The 18268-nt window shown below is 41.6% G+C and overlaps 1 protein-coding gene and 1 pseudogene across 3 annotated transcripts in view; one reads left to right on the plus strand and one right to left on the minus strand.

The window, feature by feature from the left end:
• Nucleotides 1-18268, plus strand: part of XRRA1 (X-ray radiation resistance associated 1) — a 99456-nt gene that overhangs the window by 29154 nt on the left and 52034 nt on the right. For all 3 annotated transcript variants that reach the window (XM_030917413.1, XM_030917414.1, XM_030917415.1), the window contains 3 exons: nucleotides 1678-1811; nucleotides 16192-16320; nucleotides 17010-17227. In XM_030917413.1, the coding sequence (XP_030773273.1) occupies nucleotides 1678-1811; nucleotides 16192-16320; nucleotides 17010-17227 (481 nt within the window). The remainder of the gene's footprint in view (nucleotides 1-1677; nucleotides 1812-16191; nucleotides 16321-17009; nucleotides 17228-18268) is intronic.
• Nucleotides 3003-3485, minus strand: LOC115893500 (annotated as a pseudogene).

Genomic DNA, 18268 nt, shown 5'->3' on the forward strand with positions numbered 1-18268 from the left:
TATTTAGCTGAGTAGGCTGGGAGCTCCTAAAGGGCAGGGATGGGTGCAAAGTAAGCCTTATGCATAGGGTTGAGGAATGAAAGGATGATGATGATGATGATGATGACAGCCAACATTAAGCATTTACTGTATACTAGACTCCAGGATAAAGGCTTTATTTACATAAGAACCACTTATTTCTACTTTACAGATAAGGAAACCCAGATTAAGTAATTTGCCTAATATCACATGGTTAGTCAGGACTTATGCCCAGGTCTGCAGAACTATCAATTAATTATTACAGCAGAGTCAGACCAAACCCAGTCCTTCTCTGATGGTAACCTGTAGCATGTATATGTCTGACTATGTAATACTGATGTGGCTGACCAAAGACTTACTCCTGTACCAATTGAATTAGGCGCTGAAACCAACCCCATTCAATAGACTTCAGTGTATGTTGAGGAGGTGGGCACACGGAAGCACATAAGAAATAGGGGTGCATGAAAGGGAGCCAACTTGTATATATAGTGTCTACAGAAGCTTAGGAGAAGGAGAACAAATATTGGACAGATGTCATTTATCCTGATTTTCTTTGTTTCTGCGGAGAAACACAGTTTTCTGATTGACTCCTTGGCCCCTTGACCCCAGTCAACTATCTAATGAATACAGAAGGCCAGTTAGAAGGTGGTTGACAATAGGGTGAAAATTTGGGTTTATTGTCCTTATAAGCCAGTTTATTTCTTTTTATTTCTTTTTTTCTTTCTTTCTTTCTTTCTTTTTTTTTTTGAGACAGAGTCTTGCTGTGTCACCCAGGCTGGAGTGCATGGCGTGATCTCAGCTCACTGCAACCTCTGCCTCCCAGGTTCAAGCGATTCTCCTGCCTCAGCCTCCCGAGTAGCTGGCACTACAGGCATGTGCCACCACGCCCAGCTAAGTTTTTGTATTTTTAGTAGAGTCAGGATTTCACCATGTTAGCCAGGATGGTCTTAATCTCCTGACCTCATGATACGCCCACCTCTGCCTCCCAAAGTGCTGGGATTACAGGCGTGAGCCACTGAAGCCAGTTTATTTCAGCTCATTTTTTATGTGCAACTACTTTGCTCCAGGTCTTATGCTAACTTACAAGGATAGTGTTACAGTGGCATGGCACTTGACCCCACAGTCCTCCAAGTACCAGTTTATGATCTAGTCCACCACTGTGTGCCAAGCACTATGCTAGGCATATCCATATGCCAGATACCTGGCAGACTTGGATAAGTACCCCGAGTACCCTGAGAGCAGTTTAGATAAAGCAGTCTAAGTTAGGGGAGGTAGAGATTCCATCTGTCTGGGGCATTGAGAAGGTTTTACAAAGAGGCAACTTTTGAGCTGTCTTTTGGGAGCTTGGATTAGGATAATGGAAGAGGGGCATTCCCATTTAAGCAAAAAGTACAAGCAAAGATCTATAGGTGGATGAGGCAAAGAGCGGGGAGGAGTCTATTTGCCCAGCACTACAGGATAAACAAAGATTTGTAGTGGCAAGTAAGGCTAGAAAACCGGTTGGGTACTGACTCTAGTAGACCTTTAATGTTAAAGGTGCAGGAGGGTTTTTTCCTGTGGGCAATGGGGCACTCTAGAAAGTAGTTCCCACATCATATATATGAGCATCATTGTCACACAGAGTGCTTATCTTCCCCATCTTTCATCTTTGCATGGCAGTTCTTGGACCTTTCCTTCAACAGCCTGACTGCGGAGGCCATCTGTGATTTGGGGATTCTGCCACACCTCCGTGTCCTGCTCCTCACAGGCAATGGCCTCACCTCCCTGCCACCCAATTTGGCCATCGCAGAGCAGTAAGTTCTACCTCCCGGAGTCCATTCTGTGTTTTTGTGTATAAATATCCAAGGAAATAACCCATAGCAGCTTGGAGGTGCCATAAAGATAGGCTGTAAGTGCTCAAAGCAGGGATAATGCCACCTACTGAAGCTCCCAGAAAGGCCGCAGACACGTGCCGCCAATTTCCTGTGTGCTGTTAGGAGAGATCAAGATGTTTGGCAAGCCACTTTCCCTGCCTCTGACTGGTCATCTGTAAATTGTCTTACCAGACGATTCTCCTTCACGAGCCCTTTGTGTCAGCTCAGTAAGTCTGTTCACTGGTCTCTAGATAAGCTTTGTACATTCCCACTCTGCACCTTTGCTGAGGCCATTCCTTCTGGCTGGTCCTTCCTCTCTTGATAGTAATAAAAACACATATGTCGTACTTACAATGCAGCAGACACTGTACTCAGCATTATATATGTTAACTCATTAAGTCCTCATAACAGCTCTGTGAGGTAGGTCTCCTATTATTATCCACATTTTTTAGATGAGGAAATAAGTACAGACATTTAAGTAACTTGCCCAAAGTTGCGAAGCTAGTCGGTAACAGACCCAGGATTTGAACCAAGTCTATCGGGCTCCAGAGACCATGCTCATGACCATTATATTATATTCTTATGTAGATTCTGTACATTTTCTAAGGGCCAGCTCAGACCTTCCTCCTTTCCCTACCAGGAGCCTTCTCTGACTGCTTTAGCCCATGCCTCTTAATCCCTTCTCTAGGGATCAGTTTAATTTAGTGTTTCCAGTTAATTTAATACTTAGCATAGTCTATTGTGAATTATGCCTAAATATATATGTGTATATATGTAATAAGTTACTTAGATTTTATATAGTGATGATTGTGGTTGGTTAGTTACTCAAGGGGGTTGAGATAATAATAGTGATCATTTATTAGGGGTTTCATTAGTTAGGGTTGTTTTGTTTGCAAGTAATAGAAGTCCAATTCAAAGTAGCTGAAACAAAAAGGGGAATTTATTGGTTCATGTATGTGAAAAATCAGGTGAATCTGCTGGATGCTTTGGCTGTATATAGGTGCACAGGATGTTGTCAGGTCTCTGTGTGCATCTCTATTTCTTGAGCATGTGTACAGCTTCTGTTAGTCTGTTACTTGTTCTGTCATACACATGAAGACATCTTTGTTTTCCTTGGTGTTGGCTTCATTCTTTTTTTTTTTTTTTGCAATTTTATAACTTTATTTGATATAGTTGACAATCAGTGATTAGTTCTCATCCACATTGACTGTCTGTAGTTTTTGAAAGTGGTAACAGGTATGTAGGTAACCAAAGTATAGAGCTTATTTGGTGAATCTTCATCCTCATTATGTTTTCTGGACAACTGCGCATGGGTTCGGCATGGGACATTCCTTATTCCTTTGGCCCAGACAGCCTTATTGAGCCTGGTATCAATGCGCACATCTAGAGTTCCCATCTCCTTCATGGCAAATTTCTGAATCTCTTTGAGTGCTCAAGGGGCACGTTTCTTGAAGCCCACTCCATGGATGCACTTGTGAATGTTGATGGTGTATTCTCGGGTCACTACCTCATGGATGGCAGAATGGCCCTTTTTCTTCTTGCCACCCTTCTTCACGGAAGCCATTCTGCCGGGTCCTGGCTTCATTCTTAGATAAGCTTTCTCTATGAGCCTGTCAGGCTGTAGACAGAAATACAAAACCCACTTACGGTATTAAAAATAGAAGGGATTCATTGGTTTATTGATTGGTTTATTCATTTATTAATTCTTGGCAGGGAGAGATAATTGGCATTTTGTTATGGAAAGTTTTTAAACACATATAAAATTAGAGTCAATCATAAAATTGACTCCAGGTACCTATCACCCACAATTATCACCTGACAATTATCAAATTATGGCCAATCTTGTTTCATCTATGCCCCCATCACGCCCCCTCCTGGAATATTCTTAAGAAAAATCTCAGATATATACAGCCATAAATGTTTCATATTATTTCATCTATAAATATTCCAGTATGTAGCTCTAAAAGGTAAGCACTCTTAAAAATCATACCCAGAGAACCATTATTCTACCTAAAATATCACCAGTGATAAAGAGAGGGAATTGATTACGTGGCTGTTAGCAGGGATGGAAGAGCTAAGTGGAGAAGAGGGGTATGCGGCAAACAAAAAGGAAGAAGCGTTGATAACCAGAGATCAGAAGCTGCATCACTGCTAAACTGAAGTCAACAAGTCTATATCCACTGCTGGGCTTTCAGGGAGGGTGTCACTTAATTGTAGACCTGCTGAAGATGTGATGCCTCAACCAAGGCTGGAATCTCTGCCAGTGCAGTTACCATGGTTAGTACTACCATTGCTGCTGCACTATCACTGCTGCTGCAGACAGAAATGCTATCAGAAGCCAAACAAGACAGTTGCTTCTCCCCAGCTCTGGCCTTCCAGTCTCTCATGAATTCCTTCTATTGGCAGTATCTAACTAGTTGGAAAGGCAGTCTGGGAAGTGTAGTTAAGGAGGTGGCTCCAGCCCCCTGCAATACACAGAAGAACACAGAAGGAAGGGGTGAAGGCTGAGAGCAAACAGGCAGATAACTGGCACCGTTCAACCCTTGGAACCCCAATATCTACCCTCCTGCTTCCCTCCATATTTAATTTCCATACAACAATAGCAACTGCACCATGCTTTTACCTAACATGAAGGAACTCTTCCTCTTACACTGAAGACACTTTCACCATCTCCTCAAGAAGGATGAGACACAGTTCCATCAGTTACTGTAGCCATCGCTGGATGATATTTTCCTTCTAAATAAATTTATGGATATTTTATATCCTAAAAACTAAGTTGTAAAGTCAATCACCGCTAGCAGTTTAAGTGTGCATGCGAGTGCACACACACACACACACACTAAGGAAGGAAGAAAATGCACATGAAAATATGCATAGTTGCTACAGTGATCATTTCTTAACTGGTCAGGAGGCCATAGTGAATATTCGTAAATCCTTTTTTCCATCACCTATTTAATGTTCCTTTGTCCTCGTCCAGCACCGTGGCTGGTTGGGGTTCTTTAACTGATGTGGTCTTCTGAACCTTCACTTCTGAAGGGTCTGAGTCTTTAAAGGTCCTGCTTTTCCTGGGTTGCTGTAGTCTTCATTAAAAGACTAAAAGACATAGAACTTCTTAGAGGAGCCCTAGATAATACTGTAGTCCCAAAGATACTTTTTTTTTTTTACCTCAAGGTATAACAGCAATTATATTTATTTTTATAAACCGTATCAGTCACCTAGTCAGTAGAATGAACCCCTCTTTGTCTGACTATAGGTTCAGTGAAATGAGAAATGCAAGTGGCCAGTAGCAATCTTGACTTCCAGTTCAGTGGAACCATGATTGTGTCTCCTAGTAAGAGTACCTCCTTAGGAACTAAGACCTGTAAATCAGAAATGCCAAAAATTATAGAATGAGAAGCAAAAAATCTGCAAGCGGACTATTAGATATATTGTAAGAGGAGCTACTTTCATTTCCATTAATTCCTAGGCCCTTAGATTATGGTTATGAGGAAAACAGTATCCGTTTTGGTTTATGTAATACCCTATGCTGTTAAGTTAGGGTCCCAACTTTAACTATATCTATTTGGTATAGTAGATAAATCATCAAAGACTATTTCACTAGAGGATTCTGAGAAGATGATAGAGTAGAAAGCATCAAGAATGTGTCTCCTCATCTAGACAACAGTTTCATTGGCAGAATCAGTCTGATGTAACAATTTTGAAACTGTGGACACAAATAATCTTCACACTCTATTAAAAGTTTACGTCGGCCGGGCGCGGTGGCTCAGGCCTGTAATCCCAGCACTTTGGAAGGCTGAGGCAGGTGGATCACGAGGTCAGGAGATCGAGACCATCCTGGTGAACACGGTGAAACCCCGTCTCTACTAAAAATACAAAAAAATTAGCCGGGCATGGTGGCGGGCACCTGTAGTCCCAGCTTCTAGGGAGGCTGAGGCAGGAGAATGGCGTGAGAACTCCCAATCTCATGGTTCAAGTTTTAAACCTGAAAATTAGAATAATAAATATATTCATTGGGTAACTCACATGCAGCTTGCAGGAGCCAGGGTGAGCAAAAAGATCCCTGTCCTCCAAATTTTAGAGATCTGTGCTGTGATCACTGATTGCTACTTCTAATCGTTGAGGTGCAGACACAGAGGCACACAACCATTGTTGCACACACACCCATCCACAACTGTCATAAGCCCTTTCTGCTCCAGCTGAAGAAACTTCCAGGGAATTTAAAGGATTTCTTTTCTTAATCCCCATTCCTTTCCCCCTTTTTTGGGAGCCAGACATTAAAGTCTGGGACATTTAAAAGCAGCTTCCTATACAGAGGAAATGAGAATGTCACCACATATACCCAGAGAAATGCACAGGCTTAGAAAAGGCCTGAGAAGACCTTACATTTAGACCTCAGCCTAATCCTTGACACAGAGACAGCCTACAATAATCAAATACAAAACAAAAAAAAAAAAATGAGCAAACCCTGGTAAAGGAGAGAATCTGATTTCTAGAGTTACCATATTAATAGATTCAAATATTCAGCTTTCAACAAAAAAATCACAAGGCATACAAAGAAACAGAAAAATATGGCCCAGCCAAAGGAAAAAATTAAGCAACAGAAAGTATCCCTGAGAAAGGGAGGACTTACTAAAGACTTTAAAACAGCTGTCTTAAAGGTTTTCAAAGAACTGATGGAAGATATGAATAAAGTCAAGAAAATGATGTATTAACAAAATGGAAATATCAACAAATAGATAGACAACGAAAAAAGAAACCAAAAAGAAATTTTAAACCTGAAAATTAGAATAAGAAATGAAAAATCCACTGGAGAGATTCAAAGGCAGATTCGAGCAGTCAGAAGAGAGAATCAGCAAACTTGAAGATAGAACAATTAAATTTATCAAGTCAGAGAAACAAAAGGGAAAAAAATGATTGACTTGAACAAAGCCTAAGGGACCTGTGGGATTCGGATATCTTCAAGCAAACCAACCTATGTATTATGAAAGTCCCAGAAGGAGAAGAGAGAAAGCACGAAGAGATTATTTGAAGAAATAACAGCCTAAAACTTCCGAAGTTTGATAAACGACATCAATATAAACATACATGAGCCTCAGTGAACTCCAAGATAGGATGAACTCAAAGAGACCTCCACTGAGTCATATTATAATCAGACTGTTAAAAGACAGAGAGGATCTTGAAAGCAGTGAGAGAGAAGCAACTCATCACATACAAGGAATCTTCAATAAGATTATCAGCAGACTTCTTGTCAGAAACTTTTAAGGCCAGAAGGCAGTGGGCTGATATATTAAATATTTAAAGTGCTAAAAGAAAAAAAAAAAACTCAATCAGGAATCCTACATCCAGCAGAAGTGTTCTTCCAATGTATGGAAGAAATTAAGACATTCCCAGATAAATAAAAGGTAAAAAAAATTAATTACCACCAGTCCCACCCTGCATAAATACTAGAGGGATTTTTGCAGGTTGAAATGAAAGGATGCTAGACGGTAACTCAAAGCTATAAGAAGAAATAAAGCTCTCGTTAAAGGTAAATACATGGGCAATTACAAAAGCTAGTATTATTATAACAACAGTTTGTAATTCCACTTGTCGAACATTGTGGGCAGGGAAGGCAAATCTATATCCAAAAATACATTTATAATCTAGTAAACAAAACTTGCTGCTGCTTTTTAAAGTCAACTTGGTACTAGATGGCTGTATAATCCCTCTAGAAATGGTGCCATATTAGAGGCTCAGCAGTGGCTTCTGCCATTGGCAGGTTGAATACTCAGCAAGTGTTATAACCAGATTTGCTTTGGTGAAAGGAAGTGTGTAGCCTTCATCCCTGCCACCAAGGGAAAGAGGGTAACTGACATTCATGGAATGGGTTACCTTATCTTCCTGACCATTGAGTCTCCCCCACAGGGGATAGTCTTGGGGAAACAGTCATATGAGACACAAATAATCTTCATACTCTGTTCATTCTGAGAGGTTAAGTCACATAGTTTTTCTCTGTACTTTCAGCAACTTTCCCATATTTTTTCCAAGCTTTGACTATTCAGCTAAACCATCAGCCACTGCCCATGAATCAGTATAGATCTGTACTTCTGGCTATCTCTCTGACCAAGCAAATGGCTGATCAGATACATTGTTCTAAGTTCTGCCTACTTAGAAGATTTCTCTTCCCCTGTCTTTTTGGTCACTCCTATATGGGGCTATAATATTGTAATAGTTGACTTTGAGAAGGTATCAGCATATCATGCTAAGTCATTTGTAAACCCAACTGGAGGTTTTTCTTCCTATATTAGATGGCCACATGACCTTAGTTAAGGGTTGATGGAGAGGTAGCAATACAGCAGGAGAATGCACCGTAGGAATCTGAGCCATATATTCCTGCAACTTTTCCAGACTTGCTGGAGCCTGATTTCAAATATTGCTTTCACTTGATAGGGGAGTTCTGTTGCATGTTCAGTTCATGATGAGTGGCTCAGGTTGCATGATCACATGGTATCCTGTGGTCAGGTATTTGGCCTCTACCAAATGTACTAGTAAGCAAGAAATTGTTTTTCAAAAAAAAAAAAAAAAAATAGTTATCTGCAGAATAGGGCATAACTTTGCTCAAAATGAATCTGCTATGGGTACCTAGAAAAGGCTCTATTCGTAGAATGATGACGTACTTTATCATCCAAACCAGGACATATATGAGAGGGAAAAGGGACAGTATTAATAATTATTTGGAGATAACAGGTGAAAACTCAGGCTATCATTGAAATCTGGGATGTATGGTACCCTATCTGTACAGCACACCTATTTGCCATAGTCCTTTAGAAGCCATTTGGACCTGCTGAGTCACATGCCCAATGGAAGAGCAACTTGCATTACAGTTGGGAACTGTTGTAGAACCTTGCCTTGTTCTGGGCCTCACTCAAAACTAGCAGCCTTGTGGGATACTTAGTAAATGAGTTAGAACAGCACAAATGTTTTATATGTCACTTCTAAAATCTAAAAAGGGGATGGGCACGGTGGCTCACGCCTATAATCCCAGCACTTTGGGAAGCCAAGGCAGGTGGATCACTTGAGGTCAGGAGTTTGAGACCAGCTTGGCCAATGTGGCAAAACCCCGTCTCTACTAAAAATACAAAAATTAGTCAGATGTTGTGGCTGGTGCCTGTAATCCCAGCTACTCGGGAGACTGAAGCAGGAGAATTGCTTGAACCTGGGAGGCAGTGGTTGCAGTGAACCAAGATCACACCACTGCACTCCAACCCTGGGTGACAGAGTGAGACTCCATCTCAAAAAATAAATAAATAAATAAATAAAATAAATATAAAATCCAAAAAGGCCAGTGAAACTTTGTGATTTTTTTCTTACAAGTAGTATCAGATAAATAAGAAGCAAGGTACAGGATTATGTCTTTCACATTAGAAATATATCACAACATGCTTCAGATACCTGGACAACAACAAAAAATTAATCCATATCATAGTACCTTGAATTTTGGTGGGGGAGGGGGCTTACCTCCATCCTGTAACACAAAGGTATCTTACTAAGGCATCTAGGGTGTTTGCAACTTTTCCTGCTTGCCAGGTCCAATCAGCATGATATTCTGTAGGATATCAAAATAACCAAGAAGATCCCAGAGTTGATATAGCCCCAAGAGAAAAGGACAGAGGTGTACTGTTGTCCCTGTCAGGTGAAAGCAGACTGCTTCTGGTAGTTTTTGTTAATTGATAAAGAGAAAGAAATATCTGACAGGTCCTTAGCTGTATCCACAGTACCAGGGGCTGGGTTGATTTGTTCCAGTAAAAAGATTCCACATCTGGAATAGCAGCTGAAAGTTGGAGTCACCTCTTGATTAAGCTTACAGTAATTACAATCATTCTTCAAAACCTGTTTTCTGTACAAGCTAAATAAACAAAGGGTATCTTCTTCACAAGTTAAATAAACAAGAGATGTTAAACAGAGATGTCATAGGAATCACTATCCTTCCATCTTTTTGGTCTTTAGTGATGGCAGTAATCTCTGCAATTACCTCAGGGATTCAGTATTGTTTTTGGTTTACTATTGGGAAGAAAGTTTCCTGGGGTTTCAGTTGGACACTTCCTACTATAATGGACTATACTTTGTTGCTCAGTAAATAAATGTGGGTGTTCTGCCAGTTGTTTAGTATGTCTGTTTCAGTTACACATTCAGGAACCGAGGAGAAACCACAAGGTAGATTTATGACTCCACTGGGTCCGTTGTGAAACAGACTTTGGCTAAATTTTCATTCTTCCATCTGACCTTTATGATCCCCCATTTTTGAGTGAGGCATGGTCTACCATGCCTTTCATATACACAGAGATTAGCACCAATTTGTAGACACTGTCTAGTAATCCTTACGAGGCTGAATTTAGCACTGTGTAGAACTTACCACAATGTTGGAAATGTTCTATATCTGTGTTGTTCATAGTGTAGCTACTAGGCATATTGAGCTCTTGAGCACTTGAAATGTAGCTAGTGTGATATAGGAACTGAATGTTCAATTTTATTTGAGCTTAATTAGTTTTAAGTTAAATGTAAATAGAAACTGAATGAGAGGCCATAGCTCTTTCTTTGGACAACTCAAATCACTTTTTTCCCACCAGATCAAGGGTTTTCTGGTGATCTACATCACTAATAATTTCAAATCATCTTATTTCAATGATAAACATTGAAATTATTTGAAGCTAGTCTTCAGTCTCTGCAAGGTCCATACTATTTCTAGTATATACATCCTTCGAGGGTTTGGTTTTCTGATGACCTAACTTAGAGCATGAGCAGTCAGGCTTCCATTCTGTGGCATGCCTTGGATTCCAGTTTTCGGCCGCTGGCCCAGTAGGGTTGTCAGAATCTCTGCTCAACTTCTCAGCCTCTCAGCCACTTCTGGAGTCAGCAGACAGTCCTAGGGGAAAAGTATTGCATGAACCCCTTTGGATTTCCTTCTTTTTTCAAATCTTAGCACCATAATTCTTCACAGCTTGTTAGTTCCCAGGTACCTTAGGGCAGATTGTTTTTAAATGTATATTGTGTCTGGGTTTTCTAGTTTTTTACTCAGGAAAGAGTTGGTCCCACATTATTTAGTTTGCAACACTATAAACCTTTCTATTTATTTTGGTACCTAGGGTCACTCAGTATGGAAGAAGCTTAAGCTAAATTCCTGACTGGGTGTTTTCTGAACCACTCTGATGATACAGATTTGGGCTATAGTTTTTCAAGAGGACCAGTCTGCCCTTCCCCTTCTCCTTCTCTGTTCACTCCAAGACAGTTTTCTCCTGGCTATGGGATAAGGAGAATGGGTTTAGTTTTGGTTAATTTCACCCTGAGGGTGTATCCCTTTAGGATCCCAAATTCATTTAAGGGTCTCTGATTAAACTCCCCACCTTCAGGGTGCCTGGGCTTTGATTCTGTAGCCCCATGATACTCTCAAACCATAGTTCAGTTTCAACAGGATAAGTAAATGCCCTCAAGGCTTCAGTGGCTTCCTATGTTAAGTTTCTCCCTCTAGGTTTTTAGATTTGGCAAACTGCTTCCTTACTCTCTTCACATCTCTTATACATATTAAAATGATAGATCCACCACCACAGGGAATGGCGGTGTGTGCCTGTAGTTGCCAGCTACTTGAGAGACCAAGGTGGGAAGATTGTTTTAGGCCAGGAGTTCAAGTCCAGCCTAGGCAACATAGCAAGACCCCATCTCTACAAAAGAAAATAAATAAAATGGATCTTTTTTCTTTTTATATTTTATTCATCATTCTAGTTGTTTTCAGTGGAAAGCCTAGTTACATAAAATAACTAGTCTCCTCCACCCTGCACTTCCACGTTCTTATATATGAGGGGGAGAATAAATGTATTCCTACCTGCGTCAGAGTAGTGATTGAAATCAGCACGCTTTGGGGCCGGGCGCGGTCGCTCACGCTTGTAATCCCAGCACTTTGGGAGGCCGAGACAGGCGGATCACGAGGTCAGGAGATTGAGACCATCCTGGCTAACACGGTGAAACCCCGTCTCTACTAAAAACACAAAAAATTAGCCAGGTGTGGTGGCACGTGCCTGTAGTCTCGGCTACTCAGGAGGCTGAGGCAGGAGAATGGTGTGAACCCAGGAGGCAGAGCTTGCAGTGAGCCGAGATCGCGCCACTGCACTCCAGCCTGGGGACAGAGTGAGACTCCGTCTCCAAAAAAAAAAAGAAATCAGCACGCTTTGAAAGCTGTGAGTTGGCCAGGCATGGTCACTCACACTTGTAATCCCAGCACTTTGGGAGGCTGAGGCAGGAGGATTGCTTGAGCCCAGGAGTTCGAGGCCAGCCTGGGCAACGTAATGAGACCTTGTCTCTACAAAAATAAAAATAAAGCTGTGGGTCTTCAGACAAATACCATTGTCATTATTTTCTTCCCACTCATCTATCTAGATTGAGTATGCTCTGTGGGTTCCTTTTCTGCCAGCCTCTTAAACTTTGGTGCTCCCCAGTCATCCACCCTCAACCTACTATTTTTCTTAATCTTTATACTCTTTATTGGTGGCCTCCTCTCCTCGCAAGTCTTCTGAACTATAAGCCTATTTAGCCTACTTATCAAACTCCTCACACACATCCCCATGCCAAAAAGCCCTCCTCACTCTCTATTCCTTTCTTTCCTTTCCTGGCCTCATTGACTGGCACTTCTTCCCATCTACTGTGTAGTTGTCCAGTAGAAACCTGAGCAGTAGCCCAATTTCAGCCTCCCTCATTCCACACATTCATTCACCAGGTGCTGTGAATTATACTTTCTAAATTCTTCTCAAACCTGCTTATTCCTGTTATCCTCCTGTTTGGTCCCAGTCTGCAGTTTCTTGCCTCCCAACCCATCCTCCTATCTGTCAGCCAGAGTGATCTTTCTGAAATGCACATGTGATTCTGTCACTGCCCTGCTTAAAGTCCTTTAGCAGGTTCCCACTGTCCTAAAGATAAACTCCATTAACATCGCTCAAGGCTTTTTATGGTCTGACTCTGTCTGCTTCTCCATCCTCCTTTCTCTTCACTTTTTCCATTCATCATATACCTCATCTATTCTGAACTATTTGTGTCTCCATTTCTTGCTATTTTCTTTGTCTGGGTGAGTTAAGGGAATCATATTTGACCCATTCTATCTTTAGACTATTACTTGTTTTGAGCTGGAATCTGCTACTTTGGCTCTTTCATTAGGCCTACTCCCTTTCTGCTTCAGACCATACAAGTCGGTTTTCTCAGGCACCACCAGCACAGAGCAGAGGATGAATTGTTACCTCCTTTCTTTTAGTCACTATATTCCAAATAGCGCCACCTAAAAGAGCACTAGCTTTTTAGTAGCCACATCACAATCCCCTTTTACACACAATCTGTTAAACCATGTCTCCCTTATTCTGGTGTTTGCACAGTTGATGTTCTATATCTTAACACAGAAGCTGATCTGACATTTGTCCTAATGTAAGTGCTTGCTAAGTTTCATCTTATTTGTTGCAGCCCTTGGTTCAGTCTTTTGAGCAATATTTTTAGCCTGATCCAAAGTCTTACAGTGTAAAGTAAAAGAAATCCCCTTTTACCATATAGATAGAGGATCTAGGCCCAGATATGCTCAACACCAGCCAGAAGTCACACAGCAAGCAAAGCAGCAGCAGCACCCGAGCCAGAGCTCAGGGATCCTGGCCACCCTTCCCATGCATCTTCTAATATGGTACACAAATTCCCATTGCTGAATCCAGCCACTGCACATACCCTTAGCTTCTGAAAAACCTTCATTAAATCTCTCAGATTTTAAGTAGTATTAATTCTGTTTGGCAAGAGAAGTGATAATAAAAATAGCACCACTCTGAACAGCTGGAAACCCTGGCTTCTCCACTACGGACAGACTTTGCCACTTCAGAGAGCTTTTCTTCCAAAACTGCAACAGGAGGGGCTCGGTGGGAAAGCCTGCTGCTTTCCTCTGAAGGTAGGCATCTGTCTTCTCACCCATCTAATGGCTGCCCCTCTATTTTAAGATGTCTATTTTAGACACAAAAAATGAAACTTTCCCATGCTATAATTAGGGTGGAACTTTAAAAAGACAAAGTGGTGTAACTTGTCACAAGAGACAAGACAGAGCCAACTTCTGCATTATGGAGCTTGAGAGGAATTTTTTAAAGGCTTATTTCTTAGCTATTTCATACTTCACTGGAGTAAAATAAAGATTGGCCAATCAATTATAAATCAACAGTGGTGCTGTGCACTGTTCTGTAATAGCTCTCAGATAGAGATTAAAAATTCAGTGTATGAAAGTTGGTCCTTCCAGAAAGAGGAAAGGGCACATCTGTGACCTTGAAATATTATGAACTATAAAGGCTTCCTGCCTTCTCTGTTAAGTGTCTCTGGTCTTTGGACTTCAAGCCTGTTCCCTACACTGTTGCCAGGTCTCTTTCTGAAAGTTTATCTGACCTGTCCCTTTTTCCAGTCAGAACTGTCATAATCTATGGAAGTCTGTCAGTGTTAGGATACGGAAAAAAAGTCAGGGGGGAATTGATTGTAAGAACATTGGGGAATCTCACAGCCGTGCCTTAGGGTCATACTGAACGTAGGCCCTGAGGACTGTGGAGCAGCCTGGAAGTTCTGTCTCTCAGCTTTCACATCTCCTCTTCTCCGTGACTTGCCACATTTTTCTTTACAGGTGGGCTGCCTGTGTCTTTCTAGACCCTATGATGGGAAACATGGCTGCCTATAGCTTCTAATACTGTTACAGATCCAGCCACGAAGAGATTTTTTTTTTCCCTGTTCTCTTTCTTTCACATTGGTTAAGAGCATGACAATTCACTCTCCATTCCTCATGGTTGTGCTTTAACATTGCTTTTCCTAAATAGGTGCCTTCCCCACATACTTCTTTTATAGTGTTTGTCTCACTGCAGGCTGTGTGTCCACCTACTCCACAGACTGTAAGCACCTAGAGGGGAGGGATGTGTTCTTTTATTTGTATTCTTAGTACCTGGCCACATAAATATATGTTAAAGAAATCCATGAGTGTGAATGAATGAATTAATTAGTAATACATTCATTTAGAATATACCCTTTCTAAATTCACCTGTGAAATATCCCAGACTTCATGTATACATTACTGTCCTAGCTTTTGAACTCACTGCCAACCTTTGTTAAGCTCTCTCTAGCTCAGACATCAGCTCCCCCTTCCACTTCCCCATCCTTTAATCCGCATGGGGCTAGTAGATGTGAATGTGAGAGGTGTGATTTGGCAGTGGAAAGGGCATGGGATTTGGAGTCAGGCAGACCCAGGTTCTAGTTTGAGTTGTCCCACTTTCTAGCTATGAGACCAGGCAAGTTGCTCTGAGCTTCATTTTCTTAATCTGTAAAGGAGGTATATAATACCTATCCTTGGATAACACATACAAAGCACATTGCACAATGCCAGAAGTGCGGTAGGTGCTAAAGAAATGTTTGTTTCCCTTCCTCTAGTTGTGTGTGTGTTTGTGGCTTATATATGTGTATACTGTATGCATTTGTGCCTATGTGTACTATTTTGGTGTATGGGTGGCATACAGTATGGAGGGAAGAATGAAAATGTTATTTGCATCATCTGCCTGTGTGGAAGAGAGTTACCTAAGTCTCATCTACCTGGAGGACACAAATGAGGTCACATTAATGGCAGTACTTAAAATGCCACCACTTCCTGCCCACCCCTGTAATTCAGGGCATCACCCCCCTAAATCTCACTCTTAGGTATTTCTGGGAATCTTCAGAGAGTTTGAGTTTAAGAAGAAACTTCTCCACTCCTTACTCGTGTGTTCATTTTATGAAGCCACTTGAGAAGAGAACCTCACTACAGCCAGGGATGGTGCCCTCAATCCACCCTTCTTTACCCTACTAGTTGGCAAAGCTATGGTCTATAACAAGAGCATTGTCTCCTGGTGCTCCCATAGTTACCAGTCTACTAGGTGACACAGCATAACAAGGAGTCTTCCTGAATCAAAATTGTGCAGTGATCTCCAGCAGAATGCTCCCTCCAGCTTGGTCATACCTCTTTCACCCTGGCATTTTCTATAAGCACTACTTATACAATCCCCCACCCTGCCCTAACCTGGTCTCAATGATGTATGTAACCTTTCTCCATACAGAAGACGATACGGTATGTATAATAGTGTTTGGGAAAGGAGAAGGTGGGGAAGGAATTATGCTTTCTGTGCATCCCTGTGGGGACCTCTTTCGGGCACTAGAACAGTTCCTAAGCTGGTTAGGGCTCCTAATTGATTCCCTGTCCTCCATGGCTTCCTGGGAATGGTGGAGTTTGTCCCTCGATCTTGCTCATTACCCAAGATCTTTGAACTCACAGGGAGGCATCTGTAACATCGCTGACAAGCAAGAGGTACATCCTGAGGTTCCCAGCGCTGGAGACACTGATGCTGGATGACAACAGACTCTCCAACCCCAGTTGCTTTGCCAGCCTGGCTGGGCTCAGGAGGTAAAGCCATAAGCCTTTCACTGCTTGGGCCTCCTCTAATCTCCAGGCTTGCTCACACTCTGAGTGCTGTTCTAGAAGCCAAAAGGCTTGGGTTTAAACCCTAGCTCCACAATTTATCTCTACTCTGTGGCCATGGGTAAGTCATTTCTCCCCTCTGAGCTTTGGCTCCTCCATAAAAATGGCCATCAATGAGGACATTTCTGATCACATGACTGAATTAGAAGCAGCAAAGAGAAAGGAAAACAGGAGGAGATTTTACCCAGGATAGGATCCAGACCCTGACAGTAGAGACAGGAAAATTTTTTAAAATAATGAGAATCAGAAAGACAAATTTAATTCCTGAGTTCTAACTGAAGTAAATAAAATAGTGGCATTTACATTGTTAAGCTTTACTTCCCTGGAAAATTTACTTTGGATTCAACTACCATTTACTGAATACTACTTTGTGCCAGGCCATTTACATATTGCCTCATTTAATCTTCACAAGAGCCCTGAAAGGTTAATAAATATTATCCCCATTTTAGAGACAGGGATATTGAATCCCAGAGACAGTAAGTCACTGGCTCAACGCCACACAAAAGGAATAAGTATCCAAGCCTGATTCCATGTTTTTTCCCTAAAGTGGCTTGGTAAACAATCCTGAGGTATCATTATTGCTATGATTCTATATTCACTTTCCTTAATTGAAGACTGAAGAAGTTAAGCCTGGATGAAAACAGGATTATCCGGATCCCATACCTACAGCAAGTTCAGCTCTCTGACGAGTCAGTGGACTGGAATGGAGGCAGGGGAAGTCCCCAGAAAGAGCCCCAATTCATGCTGCAGTCCAAGCCAAGGATGTTTGAGGACTCAGATGAGCAACTGGATTATACTGTACTGCCCATGAAAAAGGATGTTGACCGGACAGGTGAGTGACACCCCTTGTTCCAGAAATTCTAGCCTCGTAGTGGAAATACACTTCTGAGAGTTTATTCTGAAAGTCTCACTTGGTCACGATGAATATCACGAATTGAATTTGCGGATTCTTTGTCAAGGATTTTTGCATCTATGTTTGGGAGATGTGTTGGTGTATTGATTTCTTTTGTTACAGTATTCTTGTTAGGATTTATAATCAAGGTTATGCTTGCCTGATAAAATGTGTTTGGAAGTGTTCATTTTTTTCCATTTCCTAGGAAAGTTTATATACTATTATTATTTTCTCCTTAAAGTTTGGAAGAATTCACCATGAGACCACCTGAGCCTGGAGTTTTCTTTGTAGAATGAGGTTGAAATTATGCAACTTTAGAAAGTTGGAAGAGGTGCTCCTGACACCTGAAATTTAGACCTCTGGGTAAGAGGTGCTGCTTGGCTCTTGATGTCTCTGGGCTGTGATGGGCTTTGTGTAGCTGAGAAGAAGATACTGGCCAGCTGGTGCTGGACCTATGGAGGAGTCACAGTGAAGCTATTTTGTAAAAGTTGGAAAAACTGCAAACTAGATTCAGCTACTGCTGAGGAAAGACTTGCTAGACTACAGCAAAAACAAAACAAACCAAAAACCACATTATTCCAGTGGCATTCACAGGAATCACAAGCAGTCAGGAAACCCATGGGGAGCAGATAGGAAGAGATAAGCCCCTTTTTCCTCTTCCAGCTTTGCAGTCTCCTTTTAGCACCACCCATATTGTCAGAGTCTAACAGGAAACCAGTGGTCAAAGCAGAAATATGGTTTTGAGAGCCTCAGCTCCAGCATTCCAAAGCAGAATAAAGAAAGATGAATTTCCAAGTTAAAAATATTAATAACTGGCCAGGCACAGTGACAGTTATTTTGGGAGGCCAAGGCTGGAGAATTGTTTGAGGCCAGGAGTTTGAGGCTGCAGTGAGCTGTGATCACGCCACTGCCCTCTGGCCTTGATGACAGAGCAAGACCCTATCTCTATAAAAAATTAAAAATTAGCTGGGTGTGATGGCA

Source organism: Rhinopithecus roxellana, chromosome 15 (assembly GCF_007565055.1).
Source record: "Rhinopithecus roxellana isolate Shanxi Qingling chromosome 15, ASM756505v1, whole genome shotgun sequence".
NCBI classification, from domain to species: Eukaryota; Metazoa; Chordata; class Mammalia; order Primates; family Cercopithecidae; genus Rhinopithecus; species Rhinopithecus roxellana.